At 40.9% G+C, this 16,944-nt stretch overlaps 1 protein-coding gene across 1 annotated transcript in view; it reads right to left on the minus strand.

The window, feature by feature from the left end:
- Positions 1-16,944, minus strand: part of LOC147800415 (low-density lipoprotein receptor-related protein 12-like) — a 34,149-nt gene that overhangs the window by 8,675 nt on the left and 8,530 nt on the right. Inside the window, exons 2-9 of the mRNA XM_087136061.1 lie at positions 13,441-13,539; positions 13,052-13,164; positions 12,038-12,394; positions 11,018-11,143; positions 9,507-9,615; positions 8,300-8,371; positions 4,071-4,142; positions 3,040-3,111 (exon numbers count right to left, since the gene is read on the minus strand). Coding sequence (XP_086992187.1) covers positions 3,040-3,111; positions 4,071-4,142; positions 8,300-8,371; positions 9,507-9,615; positions 11,018-11,143; positions 12,038-12,394; positions 13,052-13,133 — 890 coding nt within the window. The 5' untranslated portion in view covers positions 13,134-13,164; positions 13,441-13,539. The remainder of the gene's footprint in view (positions 1-3,039; positions 3,112-4,070; positions 4,143-8,299; positions 8,372-9,506; positions 9,616-11,017; positions 11,144-12,037; positions 12,395-13,051; positions 13,165-13,440; positions 13,540-16,944) is intronic.

Here is a 16,944-nt window from a genome sequence, read left to right on the forward strand (position 1 = left end):
AACATTTATAACGATTCGCTTTAAAAGCCACAAAAACAAAGCTTTTCCCGTGTCTTGCATGAAAATTCCCACACAGACTACGAGGTACCCTTTGCCCCAAGTCTGCAAAGCAAGAGGTCCAGAATGATAAAGTTCGGCTTGAATTGGTGATAAAGTGAGGACATGATGTGATGATGTCCATTTTCCAGGAAATTACAGCTACTGACTGACCACTTAGTGACCTCTGCCCCCTGTTCTGGCAGCAAAACATGTTTTCTAGTACCTCCTTGATTCAGGTTTGTTTGTTTATACCGGAGATATACATGTAGGTTCCCTATGCCGGTTCCTAAGCCGCCAACCTCTTCCATAATACATTGACCAACTGGGGAATACGAGGATTCATCCGACTAGTTTGAAGAAACAGCACAGCCCCGACCAGCCGGAGTTCTGAGGCTTTATCAGTGGAGAAAAATGTTGCTGGCAAGGTCGAAATTAAAGAACTAAGAACAAACACGCGCCAAGCGCACTCAGGATAGGGCCCCACCAGTAGCGGTCGTACATCAGTCCTGATTTCGATAATAGGACGATACAACCCAACCCTGCAAAACTCCTATCGGCTTACTCCTATCATCCTATCCTATCATCTTACGAAGTCCCGGCAACCCATGCGCGCAGCCAGCACCAGGAACTAAGATAACGCGCTCTTCTGATTAGTTGCCGTGCATGTTTAATGCACGATTTCCAAGGGCATGAATTATTAATAGCCCAGACTTAACACAAGTCTACACAGTTCCGTGTTTTGCCACAATATTTCTGCATATGAAGTGGCAAATCTGCACCTATAAGTTATTGCCAAACCTTGGACTAAAGAGCTTATGTCTTAATTAACAAATAGAAGGGAATGTGATTGCTTATATGACATTTGTGGACACCATGACCCCAATCTCTTAAAAATCAACACGTTCGCTGTAGAAACGCATGGGAATGTTCAATTTCTCCAAACCGAGATATTTGCTGCAGAAACTAATGGGAATGTTCAATCTCTCTAACCGTGACATTAGCTGTAGAAACTTATGGGAATGTTCAATCTCTCCTAATCGAGACATTCGGTGTAGAAACCTACGAGAATGCTCATTCTCCGATATCCCATATCCAACTAAACTTACTGTAATACCCACTAGACATGTATAATGAAAGGAATAGCCCTTGGCCAATTTGGAAGCATTTCCTATCTTTTCCTGGCATTTTCCTATCCTATCCGTCTTTGTTCACGGGCTTTCTTTGATGTCCCAAAGATCGTGAGCGTTGCGCCTGGCTTCAGCAATCGTGCAAATCTAACCCCAAACGAATTATAGATATTCGGGAGAAAACACCCGTGGCTCGAAATGTAGACTGAACAGTTTAGAGCTCGCTGTCGGTCCTGACCATTTGGCCCTGGTCACCCTGACTTGCAATCGCCAATTTAGCCTAAATTTCGCTTTTAGTTGGAAAGTAAGGCAGGCTTGTCCCATCTTTATAGGTGTTGCCCCAGGCTGCGCCAACAGATCTGGTCGGCGTGATCTTCTTAACTCACCAAAAAGCTAGAAGGAATGCTCTAAACTGGACTCATGGCAAACATTGACTCGCTCGCGGCACACAACTATGTCTTCTCAAATGAGCGTCACAGATATGCAAATTGTCTATGTTAACGTGATACCACTCCGTGGACCGTTTGTTAAAAAAGTTTACATTTTTTCCCTCCCATTTATTCATCAAAAGCAGCCACCTTTACTTATGGGATATCGTTTAAAACGGAAATTTTTCGATTTTTAATAATAAAAACCACTTTTCATGGGCCCTTTCAAACGTATCCTCTCAAGGAGATGTTGTTTCCCGACGACGGCTTATAGAATAGGCCTACGGGCATGATGGAAGAAAAGCAAGAGACTAAATGCCGTAGAATCACTTTTGTGACATTCTTAGTTTGACGCGTCACGATATCCTGCTTTTGTTATGAAACTGATTATTTTCTCCATCTTTCCTGCGTTTGTTCACCTATTTCGTGAAAATTGGCGGATTCAATAGCATGGAGTTTTCCAAATTTATTTTGGACCAGACACGTGAGCGCAAAACGGTAAGAAAATATTTGTACTTGGCAGAAGATCTTGGTTTCTGAAAGCCTGCCGTCAAAAATCAAGGACGGAGCAAATTTAGAAATGCAGCAGTTTTTCATGAGCGTTACATGTATACAGCCACGACACTCGCATGATTGTATACTCCTCACTGCCGGGTTCAATTCGCTCTGAGTTCGAACAAGTCACGCTAATATTCTGTTAAAATTAGCAAGTCAAATCAGCATGAGGAAGCCGCTTCAGACATTTCACCAAATGACCGTTCGTGTCCGGCAGGTAACGTTTAACCAAATTCTGTGTAAACCCTACACGAGGCTTGGTCTTTGGTCTTGGTCTATGGAACTGACCAAGTTTGGCTGACAAAAAGAAACACTCAGCTGACATAACAAGTGGATGAAATAGTGAACAGGGGTTCATGATACGGATGCATATATCTTAATGTATTTCACAACGGGCTTATGTGCGTGAACTTTTCAGGGCACATTTTCTAGCTTTTCGCAAGACAAAACACAGGTGCCTTGATTAAACGCGCCACCCCCTTTTCAAAGTTAAAGAGAGGGGAAAGATGCATGCTCAATCAACTGGATTTGCAAGTGTATTTGAGAAATTAATCGTTGGAGGGACGAAACACTGTAACGTTTATGTCGACGAAAAATTTCGTATCGATATTGGTATTGACTTCAATTCAGAGATGCCCCACACAAAACAATGCAGATGTTATTAAGAACATTGCGTACATGCTGCAGTGGTGAAAAAAATTACATGATCTTAAGAACTTCCGTTTTTTTTGGATTCCACCTTGTAAAAGGCTATATTCAGCTTTCTGAACGTGGAGCCTAATGTTTATTCTTTGTGACTACATTTAGCACCGAGAAATTCCTATGAGAGCTGGTGTTCGGATTTCATTGTCTTCTATAATAGCACAAATCAATCATCACAGTAAACTTACAATCTACGAAGCGAGGAGAGCCCACTGAACGCATTAGATTTAATGTTACAGATGTTCACGGCTTCCAGGTTCCTGTTAAACAAAAAGAGTGTTACATAATCGAGAAATCTTATTCTCATCATGTTCCCGAACTGAAAACTTCTGCATCAGTTTCAATTCAAGGTAGCCTGATACATGAATACAGTCTATTTATGTTCAAAAGTAACTCGCCTTCCAGTTTGTGCGAAAACGTCGTTTTCTGGGCGACCTTAACGCAAATTGCCATTTAAAGCCTTCTTTGTTCAAAACGTTGAATCTCAAATTCGTCAGAGTTCATTTCTTTGCAATGAGACAACATGAAGAACGTTATTCGAAAAGCCCCTAAGTCAAGCCTAATGATCAAGATTAAATAATTGCTTAATATCGTTTATTTTTTACAATTGAAAAATGCTCAAGTGTAGAGAATATTATGAGGAAAAAACGCAAACTTTGCGGAAAATACAAGAATATTGAACACAATGGCATTTGCTTTTAAACGCTTTTAAACAACAAGCTTTAGATGCAAGAGGGAAGTTCCATTTAACTTCGAGCTGATTAGGGGCTTCAATATTAATTGGTGATTTAACGAGAATAATCTCCTAAATTATTAGTAAAGAGGTATCGTGTTGTGTCTATGGGGCATACAATGTCGTATCTCAGCCTGTAGGTTATGATGTTTGACCGGAATATGCATAGCGCCGTTTATGCTAATTGTGGTTCCATTAAAAAAACCTCATTCACTGAAACTTGATGAAGATACCAAAGCTCAGACAGAAAAAAATGATTTTAAATATGTTATCTACCACAAGTTACATTTCCCTGTATAGAGTAATTCAGCAAAACACAATTACTGTGAGGAAAGAAACCATTTAATGTTTTTTATCAAAAGTACTCCAAACCGAGATAGGACTTTTTGCACTGAAAAAACGATTGGCTTGCTGTGGAAAGAAGCACACACTTGTCTTCTCTCCGACAAAAAAGACAAAATACATAAAAAATCGCAGAGAACTTACATTGTTTGGAGATGAGACAGCTCACTGAACGCATTGGACTCAATGTTACCGATGGTAACGTTTGTCAGGTGCCTGTCAAATTAAGGGGTAACATCATTGAAAATTAGTGAAAAAGGTATTACGTGCAAAGTTGGAAACGAAATTGATAATTTGCAGGCCATTTTCCGTAGAGAAATATTGCAGATAACTACGACGCTCATCCTCTTGGGAAAAATAGAGAAGAAATGAGCACCTTTAAACAAAATTTATGGAAAGAGAAAGACACTTCCGTTGCGCTGTGATGGCACAACTTGGTATAGAAAGGCGCGTCGAAAGACTGAGGCTCCAGGCTAAGTATCTTAAGAAGGGGGTGGGCCTCAGCAATTAAACATATTCTTTTTGTATACGGGATGCATTGTCGGATCGGTTTCTAAATTTGTATGCCTTTTTTTATTTGTCTGTATTTAATCTAGAAATGCTCACAACTCCTGTTCCGTTTTCAAAACAGAAACAGTGATGAATTCCTCTTTGTTACTTCCCATTTACTCGGGCCAGTATTATTGCACTCAGCTCCCTTTTGGTTCGAAGAAATAGATTCACGATTGATATGCCAGGGTCTCCCAAAACAAGTTTCCTCTCGTAAAGGTGTCGAATGCACCAGGGAATGCAAATAACATTTCTAACAATATCAATATAGAAGTCATCAGTGACACCAAATGCATATGTTAACAGCAACTTCTTGTGACTTAAATGACATTTGGATCAGCAAAAAACACAGACAGATCCACAACGTATGAGTGCCACGGAAGGGCGAGCCAAAGGCCTTTAATTGCTTCTGGAATAGGACGAGAACCAACATTACGTCTTAAAATAACGCATGGTAGGTCATCTCTACAAAGGGATTGACTGTGTTTATTATATAACAGAGAAATTTCCACGTGTGCTAAAAAAGCAGAACGTCACTCATTCGTTAAAATCTGTCTGTGTGAGAGAGACGTCATCTCTAACAACGAAGTTGGAGTTCATTTCTGTTCTTGTTTTCAGTATTCTATTGTTGCCTTTCACTGTGCTGTTTATGCCATAATATTTTGGGTTGTTTTCCAGGTTAACGGCCAAGATTTGTTCGACATGGTCTGCTCATTAGCGCTTCGCACAGTGTGGTGTTAATCGCTGGGTGTGGGTATGAATGGTATCCGATGAGCATCTCCGGGATGATGGTGTTTCCCTAACTCATCTGGAGACGGGCGATCTCCTCTGCTTTGTTCAGCGACTTCGTGACATTTTCAGCTTCTCTGTTTACTCTGACTTTATCCACTGTAGATCTAGGGTTGCAAATGCGTCTTGGTTGGCAAATTCAGAAAGTTCTGTGGAACAGAAGAGGGGCCACTTGTCGCTTTCTTGTAGAAATAAGGCGCGTCGATACAGCCAAATCTAAATCAAAGCCTGTAGAGCTCCTTTCGAGTTACGAATGAATAAAGGTAGGTCCCTTGTGGGGTTTTTCCAAACTTAAGCGCATATTTTTGTCGCAGTTTCTGTTTTTCTTTCTTTCTTTCTTTTGGTCAATGACAACTGCAGGGTCTGCTTCTAGGACTTTCTATATCATCTTCTTAAGGCCATCTGTTCCAGTCTCCAGCGAGGGGTGTCTGGAAAAGTTTAAAGCAGAGCTGCTTCGTCTAGACTGGTTCATAGACCACTTCAAAGTCGACATCTGTGTCATTTTTCCCACTTCTTGATTCAGATAGAGAGTTTGGCCGCTTTATCCCTTACACAGGTATCTGGGGTTTGTGACAGAGGTGGTAGCAAGTCAGTATTTGTTAGTCCAAGTCAAGTCACTTGTAAATTGTTGCAATCTAAACCAAGTCAAAAGTCATTTGGTCCAGTCACAAGTCAAGTCGCAAATCAGTTTGGTCGATAAAAAAAGCAAACCACATGTCTTTTCCTTCAAGTAGGCCTACAAGGTAAGTTGCACCTTATTTCATCTCACTGTAAAAATCAAACAGGGCCTGGCATCAACTGAAGACTTATAATTTGAGACAGATGAGTTTAACTCGCTTGAGTTACAAATACACGTACGCACTTAGGCCTACTGTTTATAATGCCATAACCATTTCCATGTGTACCACTACACTTTTACAGTACATGTCCAGTAATTCTTTAAGAACTGTCAAGTGATACCAAATGTCTGCCACTGTGTCCGCCCAGTTAGATTATATCTGACTGCCAGCAATTAGACAAGAGCCTAGTTTCAATTCATGAAATTTTCCTTTTATGGTGTAATTATTTTCAAGCCACAGCCAAGTGATCAGTTCTAGCCTTGGGCACAGACGACCGATGTGGAAGTCCAAAGGAAGTCTGATGCCAATTATTTTAAGACCACAATTGGTGTAAGAGGATAAGCCTGAAGGTAATACCCAGGTGTGGGGCTCTCTGCAAGCTTGCTTGTAGTTTCGTGAATCTTTCGATGTTTCTCCCCCCCCCCCACAGAATGTCGTCTAGCTGATTTTGGAATGTACCCATAGATTTTGAAGGTTGTTTCATCAAAGAGTACTTGAAATGACTTGGCACAAAAAAAATTTCCGATTTCCCCTCCCAGTGGTGGGCTGAAGGTTACTACTCCTACCGATTTTGCGTCAAGTAAGTGCTCGTGACATAGGCCTAGACCTATTTTATCTCAAGCTGAGAGAAGACTGTGCAGTCGTGGAACGTATACTTGAAATCCTCAACAACTAGCCCTTTAGTGATCATTTTCCATTAAATGAATTTGTTTGGAACGCGTAGATCGACACTGGTTCTGACTATGTCTAGGCTATATAGGTCATCTCTCGACGTCCTTCTGAATGCCGGCTTTGATTGCGTAACGAGTGGGGAACACCGTGTCGCTGGCTCGCCTCGATAATTGTCTCAAAGTTGCCTCCCGCGATACATAAGGCCTACCACTGTATTTCTGAAGATTGACAACAGCTTCTCATTCTTAAAATCCTGGGTCACGCTTTTACTCTGAAGTACATTTTAGTATTTCCTAGTCAATTTCTGTGTGTAGTGTTGTGCTGTATGTAGCGTGCTGGCGATTGTCGTGACAGTCTTGTCTGAAATCCGAAGGTCATCCGTTGTGGCAAGGAAGTCATTTGGTTGGAGTTTCGTCGTTCTCTGTTTATAATTTTTAATGTTGTATAGTGATCAGTTTGTCGTATAGTACTAGTAAGGTTTTTATTATGTAGCTATCAACTGTTGATAATTAAAGTTTGTATTTTTAATTTACATTTGTTTTATGTGTGCAAAAAGGCCAAAGTAATTCCCTTTAATGGGATAATAAAGTTATATTGAATTGAACTGAATTGAACGTGGGGCCGAGTTGATTTTGCTGTTGCTGACAACAAATTCTGCTGTAGTTCCACATATATTTTTACTGATTATCGTCTAGAATTTCCTTTCACAGGTAAAGTCGTTCTGAAAGGTGTGTAGCTTGATTTGACTGGCCTGTAGTCTTTGTGGATTACTCGGTCTGTGCTGTGGTGTCTTGTGATGGTGTTCGTCTATGATGTTAACGTCTGCTCTACGCTCTGGGTCAATGCGTACATCATCGTTGTCAACAAGTGACTGCGCTGCCAACATGCATGCTTTTTGCGTTTGTTTTAGCTGTATTAAGGCGACTATTGAAATCTCGTCGCCAGACGACATTTACTTATTTTCATGCTCGTCTTTTTGTTTTCGTAGATTTTTTTTGGGGGGGGGTGGGATGACTGGTTGCTTTGTTCGCGTGGTCGATCAGCTTGGCAAGCGGAAAAGTGGTTCTATTTCCGGGGTTTGTTGAAAGTCTTGCCGTGGGCTGGGCGTTTTTACTCTGCGGGTGGTTGTCGGTCAGGCCAAAGTGAGCGCACGGTTGTGATCTATACGGAATTGTAACTTCCATATTGTCCTTCAGTTGATTCCTTCTTGTATTGTGGCTGATGAAATGCCACCTGGACCACAATGCTTGTTTTGTCAGGGGCCTGGCACGTGTCCATACGGTGTGGGTGTCATCTTTGCAAACAAGTACCAAACTATCTTTGGAGTGTTTTTAGTAAATGCAAAAAGTAAGATCTTCTTTGTTGTAGACTGCGTGTATGTAACAAACTTTGGTAAAGGGAGGGGAAGAATCTCGAACTTCATAAGTAGCTTGATTCCAACTGAGGAAACAATGCCTGGTGTTATAGTTAATGTAAGTTGTCGTACAAATACACAGAACGCAAGCACACAATATTATTACTCACAGATCGCGCAGGGCGGAATATCCTTGGAAAATGCCGGGCTCTAAATCCGAGATGTTACCGTTCAGCAGATCCCTGTATACATCACAAAAAAACACAAAATGTGTTGGCTGCTTTTTCACGATTCCTGTTTCCAGACCAAGTCGGACCCAGACCAACTCCGACCCAACGACGGCAATCTCTGACCCATTTTTAATAATGTCATTTTGAGCTCACGTTGAGTGTTGCTTAAACGTTCACATGCTCTTTACTCGTTAAACTTGGAACTTGGCCATAATAGCATTTTCAAAACCTACAAATAATCCCCTTTTTGGCAAAACAGCGAGCAGTAAGTATTTGCATAAAATCCCGCTTCTATATATTTAACGCACACGTTTATAGAATAAACACGAAGGGCAAACAAAACAATCTAACTTTTGAATTTGATTTCATGCACTTTACCGTGTAATCGCCAAATGTTACAGTTTTCAGTTACTGTTTGCACTGTTGTAGGTTTACCTTCCATTTCTATCCCAATTCAAAAATAAAAACAAAATTGATATTAATAAAAAACTCATATCTGAGACTATTATATAATCCTCATTCACCCCACCTATTTTGAGCCTGTGCGAACACCTTCGATGTGGTAGCCATCCACAGACCACACCAATCCACAGAAACCTGGCATTCCAGGGAAGCCTTATTCGAGTGTGTACAAACCCGATCTTTCTTGTTTAGATATTCTTGCCGTTGATATTTTGGTTGTCAATCAATCACTATCACTTCATCAACATCTAAAGGCAAACAAAAGCTAATCCAGACCCAAAAAACAGTCTCAGGACTTGCTGGCTGGCTGGCCGGCAGTGTTCAGTAGTGCGTGGGGGTTGATTGTGGGCTACGTTTGTGGGATGGATTTTGGGGTTGGATCTCTGCATACATCATTGTTCGCAAATCACTGGTAAACCAACAGGTAAGATGGCTGATAAGTGATTCAGTTTGTCACAGGCGTCCCTCGAGAACTTCTTTTAAACCTTTTCAAGGTATTAAATTGAGGTATTGCGTCCAACAAACAAGGTTATGTAAGTACAATGCAACTGACTGTTCATGACAGTCCACCGGCTAATCCGCAATTGTTTTAAAAAGTATTCTAAAGAAATTATTAAAGTACAATAAGCGAGGTATAATGACGTGGCCACTAGACCTTTTCTGTGCAGAAACAAGTGAAACTTACAGCCTAAGGGTTGCCTTGTCGAGACTACGAATGGTTTGAATATTCCAGCCCTGAAAACACTGACTTCTCGAATACGTACATCTGCAGACAGACGGACAAAGGACGCTTTCTGAAAAAAAAGAAATAAAAAAAAACGTTCGCCTTTCTGATTATAAAATACGTGTTAAAAAGCTTTAATGGAATAGGTTATAACAGGAAACTTCCTCAGAGGCTGTTCATGGAATAGTTATTAGATTGTTGCTGCTGCCACGGTCCTCTTAGTAGACCGTAAATCGTCACGGTGTTAACTCTGTGTCCCATCGTGTGAAACGTCTTGAAGCAACTTGGGTTAACTTCGAGTAATAGTGGAAAAGCTGTATTCAGCTGTCTAGAACAATGTCTAGAACATTGTCTAGACAATGTCGAAAGCAGACCGGTCTTGGTCTCCATTTTAAGTCATCTGTGGAAATGGTTTGCGTAGTAATCAGACCTAAAAATGCATTTAATACCATCAAACACGACTTCGCTTGGAATCCTTCAAATAAATCCAAATGACAATCATAAACCAACATTTGCACAACCTCTACTTATAGGCACAATTCAGATGACGTCACGTAGCCAGCGATGAAAATATCATGCCGTTAACTCAATTTCACTTTCACGTATAGATGTGACACATCTTATTCTACAAGGACTGAACTCAATCAGTTCTCTTGTTATGAAACCTTAAAAGTGCCATTTTAAGATGATGTCATGTGCCCTTCGATAAGGGTATCGATTACGTCTTCTCAATTCCTTAACACAAACGTAGTCATATGCCAATATTATTCCAATCAAAGTCGTAGTTCTGTGACGAAGAAACCTTAAAATGTGGACCTTTAAGGTGACACTGGGTGCCAAATGATGACGTCATCAATACTTCTCAGTTTCAACCAAAGACCTAATGAAAAAAGTGAGACTGACATTTACTCAATCACTTGCCACTAATAAAAAGATGAGGGATCTCACTATTGGTTTTCCAGAGATAAAAGATCTCATTTTAATTACTTGCTCGTAATTTTGACAGCTGTGGCATCAGTAACCCCAGTAGCATTTAGATACAATGTCGGTGGTCATGCACATTCGGTTCGTTTGCCATACATGGACATGCTCATGCACTGCAGATTACACGCAAGGTACGTTAACTTTAAGTTCCAGTGGTTTTCATATGAAGCAAACTATGGGACAGACGTCAAGGAGGACATGCTAAGTGACAATAGGCTGGAGTGTGTATGGGGATTGGACTTGTTAGGGGGGGGGGTACCCCTCTGTCCCATTTCGTGCCTGGTATAGTGGTTCTGGTTCTCTTTTGTGCAGTAATTTCCTTTGCGCAGTAAGCGTGGTTTAAACTAAGGTGACGCAACACCGGATATTTCTTTGGTTGCCACGGATACTTTTGGCCATACAGCAAAATAGTGAGAGCCATGCAACTAGCTTTCAGACAATTAAGATGCACAATATCTGGGTAAGGCGTTACACACGAAACTGTTTACCACAATCGTGTTCGTCTTTTCCGCTGAGGCAATCCTGGAACCCGTTACATCTAGCGTATGGAGTCACACAAGACCCGTCTTCGCAGTCAAACAACCCTCCGTCAAATACCTCACATGACAATTGACCTGTGAAACAAAATTATAATATTCTTAGAGCAATATAGATTTTCCCTTACCTTTGAAAACTTGTTCATAAGGAGTAATTTAAATGTTTTTGTGGAGAAGTTTGAAACATTCGTCTCACCTAATGATCATTGATAGTCAGATTTGAGACCATTATTTTGCTCCTTGATGTTGTTGCCATCGCTGATAATATACTTCTTGCATACATATTTGTTTCAACAGGACAGAGTTTCATTTTGAATGTATCATAAGTTAAAAGTGCACGCACTCCGTTTTCAGAGATCTTTCAATTTAGGGGTCTATTGGTCAACGTTTTTAAGAACGATTTCCATTCAACTGGACACTAAATAGAAATAAAGGCAAGATGCAAAATCCTTTAATTTATTTCTTTTTGGGGGTTAGTTTCGTATTTTATTCATTTTCATTTAAGTGATTTTTATGGTGCATTTTTTGCCCTCTTAATTTAACGATAACAATATAAACACTGATTATTTCCATCTTTTGGTAAGGTCACCAGGTAACTGTTCTCAATAATTTACGGGACATGAGTTCTCTTGCCTCTGTCGGTTAGTTTTGCTATTAACACAGAGCCTATTATTTGAGCAGTGTTGTATCTGGGAGCTCAATTTTTCAAAGACGAAGGTTTAAATCTCGTCTCCCCAATAGAAATATCACATTTGTATTTTATAAAAGTCAAAATGAAAAGAGAGGGGACTGGTTTAACAAAACGTGGAGGAATCATTTACACGAAACGTGAAGAAAACAGGTTAAAATGATAAAAACCAAATACATGAGACAAATCGTTTCCTCGTTGTTGCTGCATCGATTAGTATAAACTTTATTTATCAACTGCAACAGGACACAGACCAAGAAGAAATTGATGTAGAAAATACTTACTAACTCCAACGGCCCAGCTTTGTAGCGAGAATTGAAACCCGATATATTCGTCAGTTGAGTCAGATCTCATTGACACATTCACCTCAGATGAGTTGAAAATTATGCCCCGAACCTTCGTTGCGCCGTCCAGTAATAACGGACCAGGAACATCTTCATAAAAAGTTCGACTTTCAAATTTTACAAAGTCATACCACCTCTCCGTTCCAAATTCCAGAATGTCAATAGATATTGCGCTAGACAAAGATGAATTTGCCTGAATTTGCCACTGGCAGTCAAGGTTTGGTGGGTATTTGTATGGGTATCCTGGAGACACAAACTGGCCTCTGTCGACGTTTATGATCCTCTCACCACATACATCTATGAACAGATCAGATAATAATGAAACGACTTACACAGATTGCTTGAAGATTTTCTGTTACTTCACAAAGCCCTCAGTTATAAGGAGGAAGATAATGTGGTTAAAAGTTATATTGTATCTGTAAGTAAACAAATTGATGAATCATCAATTTTTCATCAAGACGATAAAGCAGCGTGCATAATTAATTCCAGCAAACGGACGGTAAGTTCCGCCGTGGATCCGCTTCTTAGTTGACGTATTTTCAGTAAGTTGTTAAATGCAGAAAAAGCATCCCGTAATAGCATAAAAACCAAAAACGCACCCAAAACCCTTTATATAGCCAAACAACTGGACAAAATGTTTATTGAAACAAGATCTGTATCTTCAAGTGCTGTAGTAAAAGGTTTGCACTTAAGAGGAGAAAAATTAGCTTACTCGACATTTAATTCAACGCACTTCAAAGGAGAAATGAGCTGTATGAGCATTTTACTCAAAACATCCGACTGTTCTTGTTTTGAATATATATTTCTTATGTGTTAGTCGAAATGTTTCGGTCAGAATCATCAATAATTTGGCGCTTCTGCGCTCTCAAGCGGAATGAAAATGCTGGAGATATCCGATCTAATAGGCCTAATAACAATAACAATCATAGTTGCGTACCGGTATGCATCACTTACCGATACTAGGACTCGTAGAGTATACACCATTAACGGAGCACCAGGTTAATGCGATGGTAACCATCAGTAAAGCTGGCGCCATCGTGGAGGTGCTGAAACCAGTACGTCAGCTTCTGAATGCAAGAAGAATGGGAAAAAGATTTTACAGGATATCGAAAAAGTATGCTTTTTTAGGTTTGTGAACCGAGATTTCAAATGTTTGTCACAGACAAACATTTGCACTCCCTGAGCACCGGCTTATTATTTTTTTTAATAAATTAATGTTTTATTTATTAATGTTTCTTGTGCCCTTGTCTGTTTGGTTTGCGAAACGAATCTGAACAAAAGAGACGAGTGTAACTGTCCTTCTTGAGTGTGTTTTATTCGTTGTTTAATTCTAGCCCACTCACCAGTCGACGCTTAGTGTTACTGTAGAATGTGGTCTTCTGTTGATTGGATCGGGTAGTTACACAGTCCTCAATACTATGCTTGGTGAGGAAGTGGGCAAACTGGTAAGATACAAACGGTGGCCTATTGGCAGTTAAGAGTTATAGATGGCCTCATTTTACGAACATAAAATGGATAATGATCACAGTGGCAGACGTGTTTGCACTTGTAGAGATCTCTGGCCGTATGGAGTGCTTGTCATGCAGCACCACGAGGCAAAGCTGATTGGCTGGGGCTACCTCAACTGGCCAAAAAAATCAAGCTTAAGTTGTTGCCATGGGGTAGGTTACAGCGGAGCTGACTGCATGTTGATGACCTTTTCGCCAGTGGAAACTGTTCGATGCTAGTGTCAATTCCGCACTCCCATTCGACGTGTGGAAATTAACGGCATCGACCGTGCGCGGCAGTTACTTGACCAGACCCTTGTGAACCATGCGGACATGTCCTTAGTAACTTGCTGATCCTCTGTTGAGCCTTTTCGTTTTGAAAACTTCGTGTGTACGACATGAACAAACGATTGAAACCCATTGTATGTGCTCTACCAGGCTTACACCAAATAAAACACCAGAGAATAATGAAAAGAACATAAACATAAAACATAAAAATGAAACTTAGCCCCAAACTAGTTGCTAAGGTAATAAAATATTTCCATTTTCAACTTCGATCTCTTGGTCTTTTTTCCACTAAATTTCTCAATTTTAGAAGTCTACCCAGAACAACAAGACACCGCGTGCGACAGGCCAGAATCTCAACCACACAATACAGTTGGTTTTGTCTAGCTAGATGTTTTTGACTAAAACTGAGTTAAAAATACAGACACTTCCACGCAGCACGATCTACGTGCTTTACGTGCGCAAAACCGATCAAGCCACGTACCGTGCACGGTACATACGGTACACTGCGAGCAACAGCCTGTCTCGCGCGTATCGGAGCCGGTGATTATATCGTGAATTTCAACATTTCCGGGCAATGCCATAATGACAGATAGACCTTGGTTTCAATAACTTGCTTTCATTTTAACTTACTGTAGTTTTGCATTCGTCCTTCGTTCCAGAGTCACTGGATCTTACGCTCGCAAGCACGTATAGATTATGCGGGATAAATGGAATCGGTGCTGAGTCAGGTCTATATGCAAAACGCATCCGGTTGGGAAGAGAAAAAACATCTAGTGGAAAACCGTCAGTAAATCTAAAAGCTTCACACCTTTCTCCACCACAGCCCACTTCTGAAAACCTCAGGAAAACTTCAAATTCTGTGCTTCAAGCCTTCAAAAATCGAAACTACTTCTTACAAAACGCTTTCCACAAAAATCACTAGTTTTGACCACTCAGGTACTATTTTTCAATTTCATTTTCACAAAACACGTTAGGAAAAGGCCTTATCTTACCATGAAAATATTTTTGTCAGGTATTTTTATTTCCGAAAAGTGAAAACAAGAGGTACATTTCATGAAATGAAGCAGTTGCTTGCCTGGCAAGAATGATCATTACGTATGCAAATGGCCCTAAAAATAAGACATGCGCAGTTAATAATTTTCCTATGAAACGTGCATTGGTTATGGTCTGTGCAACCCGGGGAGGGCGTGGCCATGGACACGAGTCCCAACAACTTTGCCCAGGATTGTAGCCATCGGTTCAATGATGAGTCTCTGCATCTTTCCTAATGGAAGCACTGGCCATCTCTAACAGTGGACCACTAGCAGTCAGTTCGTTGAGCGACCCAACTGGTCTTGAACCCTTATCACTAGGCCACTTTCTTTGCCTTCCCCCTCCAGGAAGCTTATAAGTAAGCCACGGAGAGTGCAATATCTCAATAATGAGTCAGGAATACGTTGGAGAAAAATATTCTATAGAGTCTCCAAAAATGAACAGAACCTCTGTGAGAGGCTCGCGTCGGGACTGTGACCGTGAAGGATGGGGATTGTGTTCAAATTTATTCAAATTATTTGAACTTCTTTGGAAAGTTACACCGAATGTCTTGTTCTATTCCTCTGGAATTTACCTATCTACACTGAGAGGGGACAAGAATCACAGTGCCTTCAAAAATTGTTAATTAGACCCAAAGTGATTTAACCTAAAATTCTTTCCTTTTGGATGTTAAGTTGTTCATTCTTTAACATGTTATTGTTAATTCTGCCAAGTTGTATTTCTAAATTAGGAATGCCTCTGCTTCCACTAAGGACTTCGGATTTGAGACGAGCACGTGGAGTGACAGGTTGGCTGAGATCATCTCTGCAACAGTGATGCAAATTGTCCAACTTTAGAATTTAGGAGAGCCATGGAACTCTTTGGCCCAGTGACAGGCTTTTCGCCTGCCTAAGTCCATCATGTCGAGTCTTTGGGATTTCAACTGTACTGGTAACGTGAAGGCAATAAGGCATGAGGCATGAATGATTGTTTCTGTCATGAATGTCTTCATGTTTAGTACAAAAATAAAAACAAGTTTAATTTAAATGTTGCTGTTATAAGAATTGAAACGAATCCATGTGTAGTACATGTGCATTCTGCATATACGGCATATTTTTCTATGTAGGTTTCTGTAACTGTGAAGGACTTACATTAGGACAGACGACATGTTACAGTTTGTTGCACAAGTACACGAAGAAAAGCCTGTCTGTAATATGCTGATTCAATTTCAACTGCCATTCCATACTGCATGTTGTTTTTACTCTGTAAATTGAGGTCAGTGGTGAAACGTACCTGGTTCTAAGTAAAGGGCTTTAATTATGGTTCCTTTTCGCAGTAATTTTCATGGAGGGATGTGGAGTGGATGGAGAGTAGAGAAATGGTGCCAGAAACAAAAGAAACATCCTTTGAGGTTTAAATATTCGTCCGTCGTGTCGTGCGTCGCGTCGTGCTTTAGGTGAGGTAATAGGCGACGCGACACACGACACGACGTACGACGCGACGCACGATGGTACGACGCGACGGGCGACGGAAGGGGCGACGTTTAGACGAGAAAAATGCAACATGGAAAGGACCTAAGGCAGCACGACGAGACGGGTGACGGCACGACTCGACGCGTCGTGTGTGTACAAACGTAATGGCAAGAAGGCGACGGTGCGACCCGGCGGCATGACGCAAGGGAGCCGTCGCGGCGGGGTTACTCGGCGTGTCCCCATGGTCGCTATGAAATTTCCTGAATTTCCGTGTGCACATACGACAATACCCAAACATTAACCAGGCAGGCTATGGGCACCTGCTGGGACTGACTGACCAACTCACTGAGGTGTACTCCTCTACATGTATTTCCATATCATACATGCTTGCCCTATTTGTAAACCAAAATGCAAACTAGAAAATCACACAACCATCCACTGATGCTGGCTGGCAATGAATGGTAAAAACATATCGAGCAAAGATGGACCAAACGTCAGGCTTTAATTTCCGGGGAGGCAAAAATGGAAGATTTATGGAATTTGTGTGGCCTCTCCGAGGTGTGAGTCAAAATTTGGGGACTTTTATACG

The sequence above is a fragment of the Acanthaster planci genome, linkage group LG01, assembly GCF_054643075.1.
Source record: "Acanthaster planci isolate LZ-2023a linkage group LG01, COTS_SCS, whole genome shotgun sequence".
NCBI lineage: Eukaryota > Metazoa > Echinodermata > Asteroidea > Valvatida > Acanthasteridae > Acanthaster > Acanthaster planci.